The sequence below is a fragment of the Tenrec ecaudatus genome, chromosome 7 (genome assembly GCF_050624435.1).
Source record: "Tenrec ecaudatus isolate mTenEca1 chromosome 7, mTenEca1.hap1, whole genome shotgun sequence".
NCBI lineage: Eukaryota > Metazoa > Chordata > Mammalia > Afrosoricida > Tenrecidae > Tenrec > Tenrec ecaudatus.
In genome coordinates this window covers 52184866-52203434 of record NC_134536.1, presented here as the reverse complement: position 1 = coordinate 52203434, position 18569 = coordinate 52184866, and the positions used below count along the sequence as shown (strand labels likewise).

At 41.2% G+C, this 18569-nt stretch overlaps 1 protein-coding gene across 1 annotated transcript in view; it reads right to left on the bottom strand.

The window, feature by feature from the left end:
• MAN1A1 (mannosidase alpha class 1A member 1) overlaps positions 1-18569 on the bottom strand; it is a 203686-nt gene that overhangs the window by 151371 nt on the left and 33746 nt on the right. Inside the window, exon 2 of the mRNA XM_075554619.1 lies at positions 1281-1377. Within this exon, the coding sequence (XP_075410734.1) occupies positions 1281-1377 (97 nt within the window). The remainder of the gene's footprint in view (positions 1-1280; positions 1378-18569) is intronic.

Here is an 18569-nt window from a genome sequence, read left to right as displayed (position 1 = left end):
TTTCATTTCCTTATACCAATACTTAAATCTCTTAAAAACAGAACAACTTCTTAAGTGGATTATGGAAGTTTTTCCTTTTTTGTCCATTTTTAATAGAAGATGCCAATCAAAAGTATAGTTTTTAAAAGTATGATAAAGAATGTTTTAATACTCTAATAAAGTTTAAAATGATAAATATATTAACTTGTTTTAACAGCACCAAATGATCTTTTTTATGAAAATTATGTCATATCATCTAACTGATTTCTTCATAGTATAATAAAATTTTATTGAGGTAACAACCAACATGGAATTATGTACAGATGTTTTAAGATATAACAAGAGAAAAATTAAAAAATGATAAAATTTCAATGTTCCAGCAACATTAAATATTCATGTTTCACCTAAAACAAATCCATTACTCTTGTCTTTGCCAGTCACCAAAGTGACTTAAGGAATTAAGAAAGGTTGATTTCTTGGTCTAGAGCCAAACATGGCTTCAATTAAATGGAAATTGCATCTGTTTTAAATAAAACACTCATGTTACTATATTTCATATCGGTAGAACTTTTCCTCTGTATCCTTATGAAATGGAAGATCTTTACAAGGGGGAACCTGATCGACAAAGAACCTGAGAGAAGGTGAACAGCAATCGAACGGTGGCCTAAAGGAGGAGAAGGGGGAGAAAACATGGGGAGAGTTTGAAATCAAGCCCATTGCGAAGGGACTGGCTGGCTCTGTAACCCACGGAGTCCACTTCAGTTTCTGATCTCCCTGTGGGAAGAGACGCATTCCTGTAATAAAATACGCTAGAGTGGAGAAAAGGATGTTCCAATAAATGATCTACCTCATGTGCACTTTCTCTTCCAAGGTCCCAAAGTGAGAGACCCAGAACCAAAGTGGAGTGTCACTGAGGGAGAGAGAGGATCCCTGCGTGTTGTGGTCAGCACATCTTAGGACACAGTCTTAGTCACTGCTGCCAATCAAATGCTGCTCTCCTGGGAATCACCTTGGTAGCCACAAAGCATGATGCTAGGTCCCATCGGCACTAAGTGAGTATCTGTGGAGGTGCACCAAGGCATCAGTATTTTAAAAGTTGTGCGCGTGATGCTACAAGCAGTCACTGCTCTCTCGGAAGGACACACTGAGGACAGTCATTGTAGAGAACCCGATCAGGTGTACAAGTTTCCTAGCAACATGGTCTCGAAGATCACCGTAATACAGAAATGTCTCCACCCAGAAGATCAGTGTCCATGGAGAGAAGTAATTGTCACAAAGAAACGCAAGGGCAGTCTACTCACCAAACAAGCTGCTCGAATGGCCTTCTTTGGATATGGGCTTCAGTTCATTCAATCCCCAAGAATAACGCTTATAATTAAACCAGGCATGTTTCATCATCTGAGGATGCAAATGAAAACAGGATTATAATGTAAATTTGAGATGATTTTGCAGTAACATAGATCACATACAGAAGACTTGAAAGTTAAGCATTAAAATTCACTGCTTAGTTAAAAAGAGGATGATTAATTAAAACGGTAATGATTTTATATTGGTAAATTCGAACACACGCATGAGTCACTATTTTATGTTTGCAAATCTGAGATTTTTCTTTTCGAGTCTATTTAATCTCATGTCATGTAAAAATTTCTAAAACCAAACAGTAGTCTAAATTCAATACCATTGGCTTAATTAATGATACTATCAATGGACTCACCATATGCCCCATGGGATGCTTTTTAATATTTCCCAATACAATGTTAACAACATCTCTAAGTGGACCAGGGAGATATATAAACCATAGCTATGTGAATGGAGTTTGATCTTGAACTGTAGCCCTAATCTAAAAACAATTAGTTCTTAAAATGTTGCGCTACTTGGCACTTGTTTTTGTGAGGAGATCACTGAAAGATATGGGTGCTATAGCAAAGCATGGTGAAGAAATCAGATAGTGTCTCGGTATGGGAAGAACCATGTCTGGGGACTTAAAGGCTTGTCTGAAAACAAGCAGCCATGTAAGTACGGTGTCAGTAAAGTTCACATGGACGAAGTATACCGTCCTGTGTGAACCAAAGATTGTAAATAATGAAATTCAAGATAAATATGTATCTTTGAGCAACTTATATATTATGCTCCTAAACCACCACTACCAAGATTATTTAGGATCTGTTGGGTACTCAGGGAGCCTTGATGGTGCAGCAGTCACCCATTGGGCTTCAAGGTCAGCAGTTCAAAACCACTAGCACCTTAACAGGAGAAAGGTGAGGTTTTCTACTCCGTAAAGAATTACAGCCCTGGAAACCCCCAGGAGCAGTTCTACTCTGTCCTTTGGGGTCACTGTGAGTCAGAATTGACTCCACAGCAGTTTGGAGAGTTTTGCTGGGCATTCTGCTCAATGCTCCACACTCGTTAGTGTAGTCAATGCTCACTATAGTCCTGAAAAAAGTGCTTTATTACCACCATTTGTAGATGAATGCATGGAGGCTTAGATGTTAAACACAAAGAAAAGTGACTCCAAGTCATGATGCTTCTCTGTGACCTAGAAGTCAGAGTTTCTTCCTTACTTGCCTCACTCCAAAGTCAATGGTGTTAACCTATAAACTTCGTCTTCCTTTAATGAGGTGGCAGCAACGAAGTCTTCTTTTAATGAATTAGCTTGTTGATCTTTCACCATCAACAGAATGTGTATCACATCATGTTTTCAAGATTTTCTCCTCGCAAATTAATTTGACTGGAAAGCATAATAGATTGGTGGGTCAGATAACTTGATTTACAATCCTTCCCCGGCTGAATCAGGTCTTTTGCCGCTATTCTTTTCTCTTAGGGAGTCTAGAGGGTTTCCCGATCTGAAAAACCACGCTAACTCCTCACACGACACATGCAGGGAGGTCCATGAGGTTGCACCTCGCACACTGCTGGGCACACAGCTGACACTTGCCTATCTACTGAATTTTAAACTTATATTTAAACTAATTAAATTCACACCACAAAAGTAAAAACCAGTAAGATTCTAAAGGGCCACGTGTAAGAAACTGACAAAAATATCCTGATACTGTCTTTTCCTACTAAATGTATTACATTTGGTAAACTCTTCATTCCTATATATATTTCCAAAGATGCTTTAGCTTTGAAAAGTTTAAAATATATACCTGATAAAGTAGAAACAAGAAATATTATGATTTGTTTGGGCTGTAAATCTGAAGGAAAATCGCAGAGCCTTTGCCATTAGCAGTCCAAAGATCGCATCCCACTCTCCCGCACAGGAATACAAGGGGCCTTGGGGTGCGGGAGGTATGTGATGGGCTGCAATCTGCCAGCTCAGCAGTTCAAAACCACCAGTCACTCCGTGGGAAGACAGATGGTGAAGATTTCTACTCCTGTCAAGAGTTATACTTTCAAAAATTCCCAGTGGAAGTTCCATCGTACCCTATAGGATCACTAGGAGTCAGCATTGACTGGATGACACTGTTCTTTTCGTTTTATAGAAGAATACATTACTTTTAATTAAAAAATAATTTATATAATGTATGAGTACGGAATCTCCTTAAGTTATCTCTGTAACATATATGAACTAACTCTCCTTAACATTTTTTCCCCGAGAGAAAATCTGACATCAATTGCTTAGCTCCTTACATTTCAAGAGTTTCTCTGACACGTTTCTCACACTGGGTTCCACGTCCCATGAGAGTTCTAGAGTGAAAGTTAGATAAGAAACAGAAAGTGACTCATTCAGCACCCCCTGAATGGTGTATCCGGAATCTACAAAGCAAAGTGGAACAGTCACAGCGTGAACTTATTCCAATGGTTGGTCATCTTTGGGAAAAAAAGACTATGGTCAAGCTAATTGCAAGACATTGTCAGTACACAGAGTAACAGTGGCAGTGAACTCGCGAGCTGCATGTAAAATCAGCTTGTTAATTCAGATTTATAACTCAGGCAAATATTTGAAAACATCAAAATACTACTAGCATCTAATTGTACAGTGGTAAGCCACCCGCCAGTTGAAGGGCCATGAGATTAAGGTATTTAATCTTTCCAGGCTCAGTGTGCTCATGAAAGTTAGAGGACAGAAGGTCACTTCTAAATAAAATTCTACTACTTCCAAAGTTCATGGATAGGATTTATTGCCCCCGGCTTTCAACACCTCTTTAGAGTTCTCTCTTAACTTCATTTTGTAGTCTTTCATCAATTCAATTAGGTTCTACAGCCTGACATTCCAAATAGGGGGATTAAAGTAGGCCCAAACTGAATGTTGATTAGGACTTCATTTGACTGGAACTTTTGCAAAGGGGGCGGGGGGAAAACCCAAAAACGTTCAAAGCAAACCAAAGATATAGTTTTTCATTTTTCCCTGGGTATTTATATTTAGTAAAAGATGTGGTGTGAATAGAAACCTTTAAACAAGAGATGATGCCACAAAATTGAATAATAACAGTATATTATTTTTACCCAAAGAAGGCAGAATTAAGTAGCAAAAGCCAAAAAAAGCCCTACTCACTTGCCAGCAAGTCAATGCTGACTCAGCAACACTAGAGGGCAGATTAGAACTGCCCCTGTGAGTTTCTGAGTCTGCTGCTGTTTACAGGAGTAGAAAGCCCCATCTTTCCCGAGAAGTAACTGGGAGCTTTGAACTGCCGACCTTGTGAATCAACTTCCAACTTGTAACCAATATGCCACCAGGGTTCCTAACTAACAAAAGATCTAAAAAAATACAACATAACTTCTCTTTGACTATGTAGTTAAAGGAAAAAAAATTTCAATTATCTATTTTCAATGGGTGGGGTTGAGAGAGTCAGGGTGTGCGAGAATTCTAACCCCAACACACCAGTCAATCCCAGGGCTGAGCCCTGCGTGCCTGCTCTAAAGGCCAGAAGAGACGGAAACGCGACACAATCGTGTTGAAAAGCTAATGGATCGTTTGTGGATATCTACCATTTGCTTTTCTTACATAGTAATTTTCACAAATACAGAAGAACAATATGCACAATGCTGATTCAATATTGGGAACCGAGTCCATTGTCTGCCTGGGTTTGATGTAAGGCACTAGTTGCCACGAACAAAGGAAAATGTGCTCAAGTTTCCCCACTAACGTCTAAATCCCCTATTTTGCTCTTTTACTGCTAGGAGCTGCCCTGAGCAAACATTTCCACTTGCTGAAGCTTTCCGAAGCTTTACTCCTACGATACTTAATTATTCATAATAGCCAGAATAAAAACCTCTTCAGAATTCTGCCAACACTTTTGCCAGGTCTTAGGAGTCCTTCTTATAGTTCTGTCAGAGAGGTCTGACATTACTTTCATTGTCCGCTGTGACCCTGGCAGGTGGCCCTGAGTGAGCGGGTCAGGCCTTGTGCCTGGCTGGGAGTCAGATCACTAAGGCTGGCCATGACCTCCAAGGTGAGGCCCTGACCTGTGGGCACTCTGTCTCCGCATTGTGCACGGCTGGGTCAGTTCTGAGTCAAAGCAACAACATGGAAGAGAGGAGAACTGTCCAGAGTTCCCAGGGCTGCAAACTGTGGAGCAGCGAGTAGATTTTAACAGCCGAATTTTGGGTTAGCAACAAGTACTTAACCACTGAGCCAACGGGGCTCCTTGTCCTCTACCTGCGGCAGCGTAGCTGGGAGACACTCACGGAGAATCCAAAGGCCAGAGAGCGGCATAGAAACAGAGAAGAACAAATATTCCAAGAGAAAAGCAAATGAACAAAAGCCATCTAGTGGACTCTGGCTCATAGCGACTCCCTGGGGCAGAGCAGAACTATTCGGGTGGGTTTCTCAGATTGTAACTTTTCATGGGAGTAGAAAGCCTCAACTTTCTCCCATTTTCTAAGTCTTTGCTTATTAAAAAAAGAATTTTTAGGGCTGTGGAAAAACACCAAGAATCGAGGCCCCTTTCCCCCTACCCTGCTAACTAGTCTCCTGTGGGAACCAGGGCATAAGAGACTAAGGAGGCGCATGGAGCCTGCACTGGCTGGGTGCTGAGGCTGGGGCGCAACAAGGGGCATAGGAGAGTAGACTCAGCTGGCTGAGTCCCAAGCCCAGCTGCCAAGGGACAGGCCTCCAGCAACTGTCTAGATCTCTTAAACATGAGCTTTTCTCACCTTTAAAAAAGAATACCATTTCCATCCTCTCACAGGAAGGTCAAGAAATCAAAGTGCTAATGCACCTGGCTAGAAGAAGACATCAACTTCACGAGGTGATGCAGACAGTCTGTGCTAGACTGCTAACAAAGACCACATGCTGGAGAAATCAACTCCAAAGCAGTGGGCTCCAAAGCAGTGGGTGGTTCAAATCCTCCCAGGGGCACCATAGAAGAGAGGCCTGGTGAAGTGTGTTCGTTAGCATCGCAGTCGCGGAAACCCTGTGGAGCAGCTCTGCTCTGCACACAAGAGGGGATTTTGAGGGAGAGTCAACAAGCAACAAGGAGGGCACAGCCCTTCTAGGATGCGGGGTGTTCATCAGAGAAAGGGGGAGAAAAGCCTGAAGGAAAGCAGACACTTGGTTAAACTCAGAGCAGACAGAGCCAGCCAGGGAGGGATGAATTGACAGGAGAGGAGAGCAAAGAAGGCCCTGTCACCTAGGGGTGACAGAACAGAGAGCTTGGCATGACTGCATCCAGGGACTACAGGCCTATTACAACAACAACAAAACACACATCTATTGCCATCAAGTGGATTCTGACTCATAGCAACTCCATAAGCGAGAACAGAACTGCCCCATAGGATTTCCAAGGCTGTAAATCTCTATGGAAGCTGACTGTCACCTCCTTCTCCCACAGAATGTATAACAGCTTTAAACTACCGACTTCTGAGTTAGCAGATGGGTTCTTAGCCCCTGCACCCCCAACGTCATCTGTGCAGGCTACAATCTACCACAATCACACTGAAAAACACCATTTAGTGCCTCTCACTTAACAGGTATTAAGACAAATGCTTCAAAGAGTTCTGGAAATGATCGTGGTGTAACCCAGTTCTCCTGGATAGAGGCTCCGCCTACCTTCACCTTCTAGCTGTCTTCACCCAATGCCGAGAAAAATAGTTCTCCAGCCACAACAGTTTCCACTTGTACACTACATCAAACTAAAACACTCACTCACGCGCCTTGCTCAATTTATCTCTCTCAAATGCTGGAATATATTAGTCTTTTCTCCCCTTCCTTGAGGCTGCTTAGGTGTTCTATTTCCAAGACTTTTTTCTCCCAATGATACAACGACAATTACTATTTACTGAGTACCTATTCAGGGTGGGGCAGGAATTATGATAAATGGGCTTGCCAGATTCCACAAATAAAAGGGCTGCAGGAGACATGCAAGGCATTTATTGTTTATCTGAAATTCAAAGTGAACGTGGACTCTTGCATTTGATCTCACACGTCTAGGCGAGGCAGACACCCATTGCCATCGGGTCGACTGACTCATAGCGGTTCTGCATAGGTTTCAGAGACATGGACATCTTCACGGGAGCGGGCAGGGTCATCTTTCAGTCTGAGTCACCAGCCCTGCTGTTGTCAGACTGATGCTCAACCCACAGCACCACCAGGGCTCCTTAGACGAGACGGAGAGCGTTCATTCAGTTCCGGGCTCGGTCTCCACTACCTGCTCTCACATTTGTGTTGCTGCTCTATTTCGGGACTCAAACAAAACAAAACAAAAACTCGACGGCCCTAGCTTGACCCTCTGTAGGTCCTGGGCTTTGAATCTTCATGGGAGCAGATAGCTTCACTTTTCTCCCTCAGAGGGACTGCCGACCTTGGAGGGGCTGAACACTCAAGGCCCGTCACTTCCCACCTGCTCCGTGGGAGCAGCGCCCAGTCCACTTTGGTTGGAAGCCGCCTTTGAGTGCTTGCTTCTTGGATGGCCCTTGCAAGCCCAAGCCTTTCCCGACTTCAGTGCTATTTCTAAGACTTAGGAAAGTCCTTGAGACAGCAGTATACATAAATCTCTCAGCTATTTTCTTCTCACGGCACCCGACCTAGTTTCACATTTTGGAGAGCATTTAGCATTCTAAATCTTCTACTCTATAAATGAAACTGTAAAAGCTATCATCACCACGGGGGTTAGACGGTTAACAATGAACCTACTTTGTCAAATACCAACCCCACTGCATTGAGGGGAAGCTGAGACCGCCTATTACTCTGAATCTTCATGACACTGCTCTGTGGGGAAAATTATCATACCCATTTTACAGCGCAATATAGAGCAGCAACAAAGAGGTGAATTCTACCTTCAGATTTTTTTGCACTAAAGCACAGATGAAGTGTCCTAAGCACTTCACGGCGAGCTTAATGTAAATGACTGCAAAGCCTTGCTTGAAAGCTAGTTGCAAACAATCCCAGCTGCCACACTGATCGGAGTTGAACTTTAGCTTTGGAAGAATCCTTGCAGAGCATACCTATAGCACACACACCTTCTGTAAAGCACGCCGTTCATGCTGTGGGGCGGGGATGCACCAGTGTCACAGGAAGTTCGCTGCAAGAGCAGCATGCTCTGTGATCCAGACACTTTGGCATTCACCACGCTGCTTGATGGGCCTTTTTAACTGTGTACTGTCTGCCCTCTGAGTTAACGTTTCTACTCTCATATTTATATCCAGTGAAAAAAGCTCCTTCAACACATTCTTTAGTCTTACTTCTCAGGCTTCTTGAGCATTCAACAGCAATTTAAAGTATTATGAAACATTCCTACGTATTTTATTGCTGCCTTCACATTTTTACTTTCTACTCTTGATTCATGAAAGAAACTGTTATAATAGACTGTAGTGCACGCTGTATTAACACAGTAGTATGCCTGGAAATCACTGTTTCTTGCTGAGCTGCTGGTGGCAGGTGTTTGCCAAACTCCTGCTGTGCAGTCAGGAATGCCCAAGGCAGGCGCTCCGTGAGGGGGTCCAGTCCTTATACTTTGTCTGGAGCAGCCCCAAGCTGTAACCTAAAATTTATAGCCTTTCAAGTGCTTTAATTCTCAACCATTTGCAATAAAATAGAATGAGAGGGAGAGAGAAGGAGAGAGAGAGAGAGAGAGAGATGGGACAGAGAGATAGCCTAACATTTGTACAGCTTGCAAACCTTAGGAGAGCTGATTGTGGCCTCTGTACTCCATGTGCAGAGGGCAGGCATCTCTGGGAACAGATACGCAGGACCAAGGGGCTGTGGCTATACGTGGTGCCAAAATGACCCATACCAGATCAAGGTTGTTAAAAACCCCTTTAATACTCTCACCTTTTTGTGCCTGCCTTGCATCCTTGTCTCTTCATATGTTCACAACAACCTGCCCTTCACTTTGGCTCTCAGCTTTGACTTCAGGCTCTCTCTCTCTCCTCTGAGTCTTTCCCCCCTGGCCCTGGATACTAGTAGGGCAGACAAGGTGGCTCTGAGGTAGCTGCCACTAGATTTATTACACTGGGAATCCCTTTCCTTCATTCCAAGCTGCTGACTGCAGACGCCAGCTCCCTTTGCTTATGATATTTTCTGAGGTTTCCCTCCATCACCCCTCACAAGGCTAATAATGTTGGCCAGTTTCCTTTCCTATTCTGTGTTGTTATGTCCTTCTAGCAGAGCATCCAGGCTGGCTTTAGCTTTTCTGCTGGGCTCAATTTGTTTGTTATCAGGTGCTCCAGGCTGCCTCTTAATCACTGAGTGGATGTAGATGTTGGTGCATTTTTTCAGATCAGATGTCCTTAATTCTCCCACAGCCCATTTTAGCACACTCTTAAAAGGCAGAAGATATACAAAAAGAGGAGTAATTATTTAATGCTTTTGCATGAACCCTAATGGGCCACTAAGCATTAATTCCTCAGTGAATTTAAAGAGCAGTTAGCAGCAGTAGTCTCTTTAGAATAAGCCAGAATGCCTGATAAAGCCAGTTAAATGAGAGAGCAAGTGAAAGAAGTCTAGTAGAAGACAGTGTCCTTTTTCTAAAATGTCTGTCTTTCACCAATAAAAATGCTATATTTTTCTAGCGATAGCTTGGAGAAATGGATCATGTGATGCTCAATGGTTTCCTTTTCTTGTGATCAAATACATTATTTTATGAAATTTTTGTTTTTTACCAAATGGAAGACGTTCCATGGTCAGAAAAACAAGTAACACTGTGCCCCCCAAAACATGCTCCACTGAAGTGTATGAACATTTTTCTAAATTACTTCACAAGGGGCTGTAACGGCTTCTCAAAAGCTAGCGGTTAGAAGGACTTATTCCTATTTGCATATCTACTACATTCCTTTTTTGTGAAGAAGCACTATTGCCAAGGACATTATTTTTACATAGAAAAGTTTTATATCAGCTGAAGGTCTATCACTTTGCAATTATTTCTAACCCTAAATATCTATTTTTCTGTTTAGTAACTGGTCTCTTAACACAGATTGTCACTTGAGTTTCAAGGTTCCAATTCTGGCTTTAGATGTGTTTTGTTTGGTTGGGTTTTGAATTAACACCAAGACTTTATTAGCTGAGTACAGCTAAGACCTCTGTGGTCAATATGAGGCCAGTCAGTGGCCCTCGACAGGACTGTAATCCCGCTGATCTCCCAGGTCTGGTCTGCAGGTCAAGATCGGCAAGATTATCAGCAGCTACAAATCTTTCCCAACAACTAGGGGAAAATAGTGTCTTATCTTCTAACATTATGATGTTAGCTTTATCGAGTCAATGCAACTCATCGAAACCCTACAGGACAGGGCAGAACTGCACCTGTGGGTTTCTAAGATTGTAACTCTTCCCAGAAGTAGAAAGCCTCATCTCTCACCCATTATCCCATGAGGGAGATCCATAAAATTATTCCTTAGAAAACAAATACAATTGCCATGCATTATCTTAGTCTTATCACGGTAAATGTTTTTAACAAAAAATAAATCCCAACATTTTCAACTCATGAATGCAGCTTCAAAAAATTTACCATATTTTTATAGTAGTCACACAGTGATTTTATTTAAATGAAAGAAGACAACTTTAATGAAGCTGATCAAGAATTTGTGAAATCCCTATGTATTTTTTGTTCTGTTAAAATCCATTTCTTAGAACTCGACAAATACAATGACACTAAAGCATAATTAATGATAAATAATTAATATTACTAATGATAAACAAATGAATTTACTTGAATTTTATAAATATGATCAAAAGTAAGGGATATTTAGCTTTTAAAATATTAGTTTTATCTCTCTTTCTTTTTTCTAGCAAATGAACGAGTCCTAGAGTTGAGCCCTGCTCTGCTCCAGTTAGCAAGAAGAGAGTTGCAGGGCATAACAAATTTCTTTTTGAATTAAAACCAGGAATCACTATTCAATTATAGTGATTATAAATCAAATTATGTTTCATAATTTGTAAGCTATTACTATCTTAAGGTGGAATTCAAAAATTAAAAATTAATATAAAATTTGAAGCTGTAGAAAAGTGCTCATAAATTAAGAATACTTTTTCATTACAAATATTAAAACTAATAAAACATCTTCTAAGCTAAGGCATTACATGACAACAGTATTTATTTTCTTTTCTTGGTATTTATTTTCTATGGGATGTTTTTATACAGTATTTATAAAATGTCCTATATTATGGTAAAAATCTGTGGGGTTTTTTTTCTTTCTGAAATTTCTCAAAGCACTATCTTTCATATTGAGAAAGGTCTTCAAGAGGATGGATTGAAAGGTGGCTGCAACAGTGGGCTCTATCATGACAAGCACTGTGAGGACGTCCCAGGACCGTGTAGTTTTTCACTGTGTTGTACACAGAGCCACTGGGAGTCAGAACAAACACACAGTGCCTAACAACAAGACCTAGCAACAGCAATCAAAAAGCAGCCTGGTGCTTACATAACAACAGACATGAATGACGGAAACCAAAGTCCAGACATAAACCATGCATCTAGAGTCAACTGATTTTTGACAAGGGTGCTGAGTAAACTCTATGGGAAAAGAAGTTTCTTCAATAAACGTGCTGTGAAGATTGCATTTCCCACATGCATAAAAGTCAAACGGTTAATGTACCACACCATACCCAAAACAAATTCAAAATAGACTAAAGACCTCAATGTGTAAACAAAGGTTATAAAATTCTTAAAAGAAAAAGCAGTGGCAACACTGCTGGGTTTCACTTTTGACTAAGAATGAATGGATAAACCAAATGCAGCATAGACGTACAATGGGTATCATTCAGTCTGTGTAGGTGAGATCCTGATGCATGCTATACAAGGTGACTGGAGCTGGGGGCCATTATGCCGAGTGCAGGAAGCTGCACACACACAAAATATTACACAATTTCACTTACAAAAGACTATGGGAAAAGGCAAAGTGTAGGAATCAAAGTTTATTAGTGGTTACCAGAGGTGGGGAGGAGGGGGTAAAAGGTGATATTGGTGGTGGAAATAACATTTTCAGGATAAAGTTGTCCAGGAAACTAGGGAACAACAAGTGAATTAAAATCGATAGAGAGAAGGGCAAAGGATGCTGAGTGGGGCTTAATCAAAGTCAATGTAACAGTGAGGAATCACTGAAACCCGAATGAAGGCCAAACATGATAGTGGGACAAGAGGAAAGTAAAAGGAAATAGAGGAAAGAACTAGGAGGCAAAGGACATTTATAGAGGTCTAAATACAGGCATGTACATATGTAAATAAAATTATATAGCAATAGGGAAATAGATCTATGTACTTACATTTATGTTAGGTATTAAGGTAGCAGATGGGCATTGGACCTCGACTCAAGTACTCCCTCAATGAAAGAACACTTTGTTGTAATAATCCGGCATTCTGTGATGTTCACCTTCCCAACACGATTGTTGAAGACAAAGTGGGTATATAAGCAAATGTGGTGAAGAAAGCTGATGGTGCCCAGCTATCAAAAGATATAGCGTCTGGGGTCTTAGAGGCTTGAAGAAAAACAAGCGGCCATCTAGTGGAGAAACAACAAAGCCTACATGGAAGAAGCACACCAACCTGTGTGATCATGAGGTGTCAACAGGATCAGGTATCAGGCATCTAAGGCCCAGAACAAAATCATACCCAATGTGAAAGGGGCGGGGTCTGTGAAGTGGAGACCCAAGGCCCATCTGTAGACAATTAGACACTCACTCACAGAAGGGTCACAAGGCAGAGGCAAGTCAATCTGAGTGCAGTATAGCACTGATGAAACATACAATTTTAATACTTCTCCCACTCCCCCCACTATCATGACCTCAATTCTACCTTACAAATCTGGCTAGACCAGAGCATGTACACTGGTACAGATAAGAGCTCGCAACACAGGGAATCCAGGACAGATAAACCCTCAGGTCCAATAATGGGAGTAGCAATGCCAGGAAGGTAAGGTGTAGGGGAGGGTGGGGAAGATTGATCACAAGGATCGACATATATATAACCCCCTCCCAGAGGGACAAACAACAGAAAATTGGGTGAGACAAGACAGTGGACAATGTAAGATATGAAAATAATAATTTATCAAGGATGGGGGAGGGAGGGAAAAATGAGAAGCTGATATCAAGGGCTCAATAGAGAGAAAATGCTTTGGAAATGATGATGGCAGCATATGTACAAATGTGCTTGACACAATGGATGAATGAATGGATTTGTGATGAGCTATAAAAGCCCCCAATAAAAGTACTTAATAAAAAGAGGGGTAAGGTTGCACAGCTGAATTGCTGTAATTATTGTCAACAAGTCATACATCTGCAAAAAGCTGCATTGGAAAAAGTTGTGTGAAAGACATGAACAGGCTTCTGAAAGTTCATGGAAATTTTCCATTACAATATAATTAAAAATTTCCAAAAGAATTTGAAGGCCCTTTATATATTTACAGTGATGAAAAAAGACCAAACAAAAAGAGACTAGCAACTAAGGCTGTTCGCATACAGTAAAAAAATCTCATGGGATTTGGTTTCTTGGTTTGGAGGTTTAAGATCATAATTTCCTGGAACAGCCCAGTTAACTGGCCTAATAACATGTTTGCTACTTCTGTTCTACCTCTTAGACTATAGCCTGGTGCCCAGGGTCTAAAGAGTTTGCAAGTGCTGATCCAAAGCAAAATGACTGGTCTCTATTCCCCTGGAGCCACAGAGGTCATGGCATTCTGGCTAATAATCTCCATAAACAACTTCCTGGTTAGCCATGTGACCAGGACTGGAGGGAGCCTGGCTATCGTTACTTAGCATTTTGATCAAAGATTCCATATGCAAATTCTGATCAAAAGGGGAAAAATGCAGAATACCACTTTGAATTCACATGAACTCCAGACTTCCTGGAGCCATGAGGTTTGAGTGAACCCCTAAAACTATTGCCCTGAGAAAATCTTAAAACCAAACTTTAGTGAAAAAGAAATAGTTTGCCACAAGCATTATGCTCACTTCAAACCTACCTATGTGGGATTGTGTTAGGCTGGGTTGACTAGAAAAACCAATCCAGTGACACTCAAATATGTGTAAGGAAGAGGTTTATGTCAAGGGGTAATTTTATTATCAAGAAAGGATCCCAGCCCAGTCCAACTCAAGTCCAGAAGTCCGATAGTAGTCCATAAGTTCAGACTCACGCAGCCACATGCAATGATGCAGGAAGAGCCCAGGGCAGTGTACGTAAAGTCCTGTGGCTCCAAGGTCAGTGGAAACATGGGAGGCCTCCAGTAGGTCTCAGGGTGGCCAGCAGCAGGAAGGTCAAGGCAGAGAGAGAGGCTGGCCTCCACAGAGCCAGAAATCTGGGTCAAACCTTCAGGCTGCGGCCTGACTAACAGGTAAACTCACCCATATCTTCTTACAGGTGCCATGTTGGCACACAAAAAACTAATTATTACAGGGATCAAATAGATAAAAGCAGCTCAAAGGCAAGAAAGTAACCTCAGGGAGCAGTGTATTTCTTAATGAGCGTCAACTCAGAAATGATGGGTAAGAATGGTGGTGTGGCGCAATTCAAAAATGTCATAACTGTCATGAGATGGTACAGGTGGAAACTGTTGGACAGGTGCATGCTTTGTGAGTTAGCTTATTGTGCCAACCTGGCCAATAAACACACGTGGGGTTAATGAAGGGCAGAGAGAAATGGCTCAGTGAGCCTCGCCTTTCTAGTTCTCGGGTCTCTTGCTTGGTGATGGTCGGACCACGGTTCAGCTGCCTTAGCCAGTTTCCTGCTTCAGCTGGCAAGGCTCACTTCCTGCAAGACATCCCCAAGGAGAAGCTGCGTGGGCCTACCCCGATGCAGCGCTGGATGCAGCTGTGTGGAGACGCCTGCCTGCGCTGAGATGCTTACACGTTCACTGATACGGCTTTCCTCCTGCAGTCGGTGTCATTGCATGTGTTTTGTGAGATGGAAGAGGACGACTTTGTGGATTGTTGTCAGACATATGGGTTAATGTTGAACTTGTGGGTTTGGGCAGCACTGGGTTGTGATGTTTCTTGATATGTACTTAACCTTTATATAACACTCTCTTATACATGAGTTTCTGTGAATTTGTTTCTCTAAAGTACCCAGACTAACACATTTGGCTATGAATATTCACAGCAACACTAACTAAAGAAGTTTTTAAAAGATTTTTTAAGATAATTTATATGATATATTACTGTATCATTGAACACTAGAAGTGCTTATTCCTGAGTATAATGCTTAAGCAACAACTATGGATTCTCCAAGGCTTACAATCCATTAATTGGTGTGTAATAAAGGAAATGTATTATCTTTATAATAGCAATAGGTAGCATTTATTGAATATCCATTGTGTGCCAAATAATATGTTAATCATAATCTTAGGTCCTCACAACAATTTTCATGTAAAGTTTGTTTGTTCTCTTTCTAGGTTCATTTAGTTCCCCCGCCCTTCCTCCCTTTTGAAATTCCCTTTGTACATATGAAAACAAAAACAAGACCAAGTAATTCATCTTGGGCAACTTGCTATTACGTGTTAGAAGTTGACTTTAAATCCAAACTAACAATATGATATAATATATTATACATTGTCCTAAACTAAAGAGGCAACCCATGCATTTAGGGAAACACAACTCTCAAGTACGCATTAACTGTTACTTGTGTGTGGCTGATCCACATAATTAATGTTTCCTATCCCCCATGCAGAGGAGCCTTGGGGGCAGAGTGTTTATGTGTTAGGCTGCTAACGGCAAGGTAAGCAGGATAAAGTTGGGGCTTTCTAAATCCGTTAAGAGTTACAGTCTAGGAAACTCCCAGGGGTAGTTCACCCTGTCTTAGATGGTTGCTATGAATCAGCATGACTAGATGGCAATGAGTTTGGTTTCTGGTTTAATTACCTATAAGTGTTGTGGGAATTTTAATTTTTAATAAGGAGTCTTTCAGAAGCATGACATGTAAAACCACCATGCAACCTTGCTTATTTTTAAAACTGTGCTGATTTGGAGTAGAAAAAATTAACTATGTTGGCATATTAAGGAATTGAAAGTGAGACTATCTCTTGCTTTCATGGTCCTGCAGGGAAAAAGAGGGTGACCGGTGTATGCTGAGAAGGGACTTTGCTTTACATGAAATGTAACAGCTCAAAGACCCTTCCTCTGAAAGCTGTTAATCTTCAGTTGAGCAATAAACCATCTCATTGTCTTTTTTCCCTTGGTTTCATAATAGATGCCATGTCCCCACCAACAGAACACCAAGATAGTTTCATTTTGTGGCTACTGAGCTACTGAAAAAAGACGTGGGAGAGTTGGAACGGTAATAGCACTATATGAATCACTCCAAATTTGGCAACATCTGATTTCTTGCTAAATATTTACAAAAATCACAAGGATGAAAAGAGATAGTACCTATTTTTCAAAACTTAACTATATTTTAATTTACATATCTACTATATTACTAAAATTATTACTAGTGATGGCAAATGGAATTATTTTTGAGTATATGTGGTATGGTATCATTCTTTTCACAATATATTTTACTTTTAAAATTTATTAATTGGAAGTTAATGCATATATCATTTAAGACACACATTCACACCTAATATACCTGTATCATGAGCACTATGCTTTCTGTGCATCATCTAAGGTGCTCTGCCAGTGGTACAAGGGCATGGGTTAATTAATGGATTAAAATATTTCATGGAAAATGGAATGAAAAGGTAAAGGAAAATTTCCATGAACTTTTTGAATGCTGGTAGTTCCTGGGGTGGAAAGTGCATGACTGTCAACCATTCTGGTAGAGGCTGAAAGTGTGCGTGAGCACGAGTTGTTTGTTTTCAGATGGCAGAAAAGACAATCATCATTCATCCTCCTGTTGCTGGATGACCAGCGCCCAGAATTAAGTATGTGCCAGACACGCGATGTGTTAAAATGGACCGCATCACTTAGTGTTAGTTTTTCATGCAATGGCTTCCAAGTCTGCTCAGTTATGTTATGGCTTAAAAGTTGAGCAAATGGTTCTATAAGTTGAGGAAAAGAGTAAAAGATGTTTCATTTGTCAGGAAAAGTCTAATTATTTCACTCTTTCAAAACACTACAAAGCTGAACAGCAACAATAAAAATGGGGGGAAACATGAATATATATTTTACCTACTGTCGATACTAAAGACTGTCTCATCCCCTATCCCCTAGCTTGCTTGTCACTGAAATGAAAAACCAAAACCCTTTTCAGGAGTAGAAAGCCCCTACCTTTCTCCCCAGGAGTGGATGGTGGTTCTGAACTGCTGACCTTGCATGCAGTTACCCAATGTGTACTTATTGTCCCACCATGGGTACTGGAATAGAAGCTGTAAAAGGCAAATGTGTGCTTTCGCCACCTCTTTACTGTAGGTGGGTGGCCCTGTGACAAAGTTCCAGTCAATGAGACATAGGCCAAGGTCCAGGCACATTCCCCTTTATTTTGCCTTGGATGAAGACGTGAGGGATGCAGACGTGTCAGCGAGGCAGGGTTTCTGCTTTCACAAAGGAGTGGTCAGCTGGGGAACTACCTGCCGGGAGGAAGAGCCGAGGCTGCCCTCACCAAGGTTGCCGTATTACTTAGACACAAGCCCGTGATTAGCTGACCTACTAACAACCACTAATGAATTTAGGTAGCTTTTTTGGGTAATGTTTTATTGCATCTTTGGTGAAAGTTTATACAGTCAGTTAAGTCCTCATTTCACAATTTCCACACAAACTGTTTGGTGAGTTGTGTTTACTGCAGTGTGCCCACTTTCTCTTTGTGCCGTTTGTTCCCCAAGTACTTTTGGTTCCCCTGCCCCTTCTGAGGAACTGTTAACCTTTTGGACTCATAATAATGATTTTTAACTAGGGCGCTGATCTGATGGGTCATAGCCTATATTTTTATGACAATCTGCTATTTCTCTAAAAGATTGTCTCAGGGGACCGGCTGGTTCTAGACTGAAAGGCGCCCAAGGGCAATAGAACGAGGGAGCTCTCTATTCTTCAAATAACTCTTCTTTCATTTTGTTTTACCTGAAAATTTGAGTTTTCACATAAATATTGGGCTTATATCAGACCCCAAATTATGGCATATTAAGCAGAAGGACTTCCCCATCTTATTTCTTTTCATAAGATAGTCTGGTGACTGAAAGCACTCTGAAGATTTCATCACAACAGTTGAATCACAATAAATTGATGACCTATCAAAGAAAGTATACTATTCAAATTGATCAAGCTATGAATAATTGCTGTTTTATGGGTGGCAGAG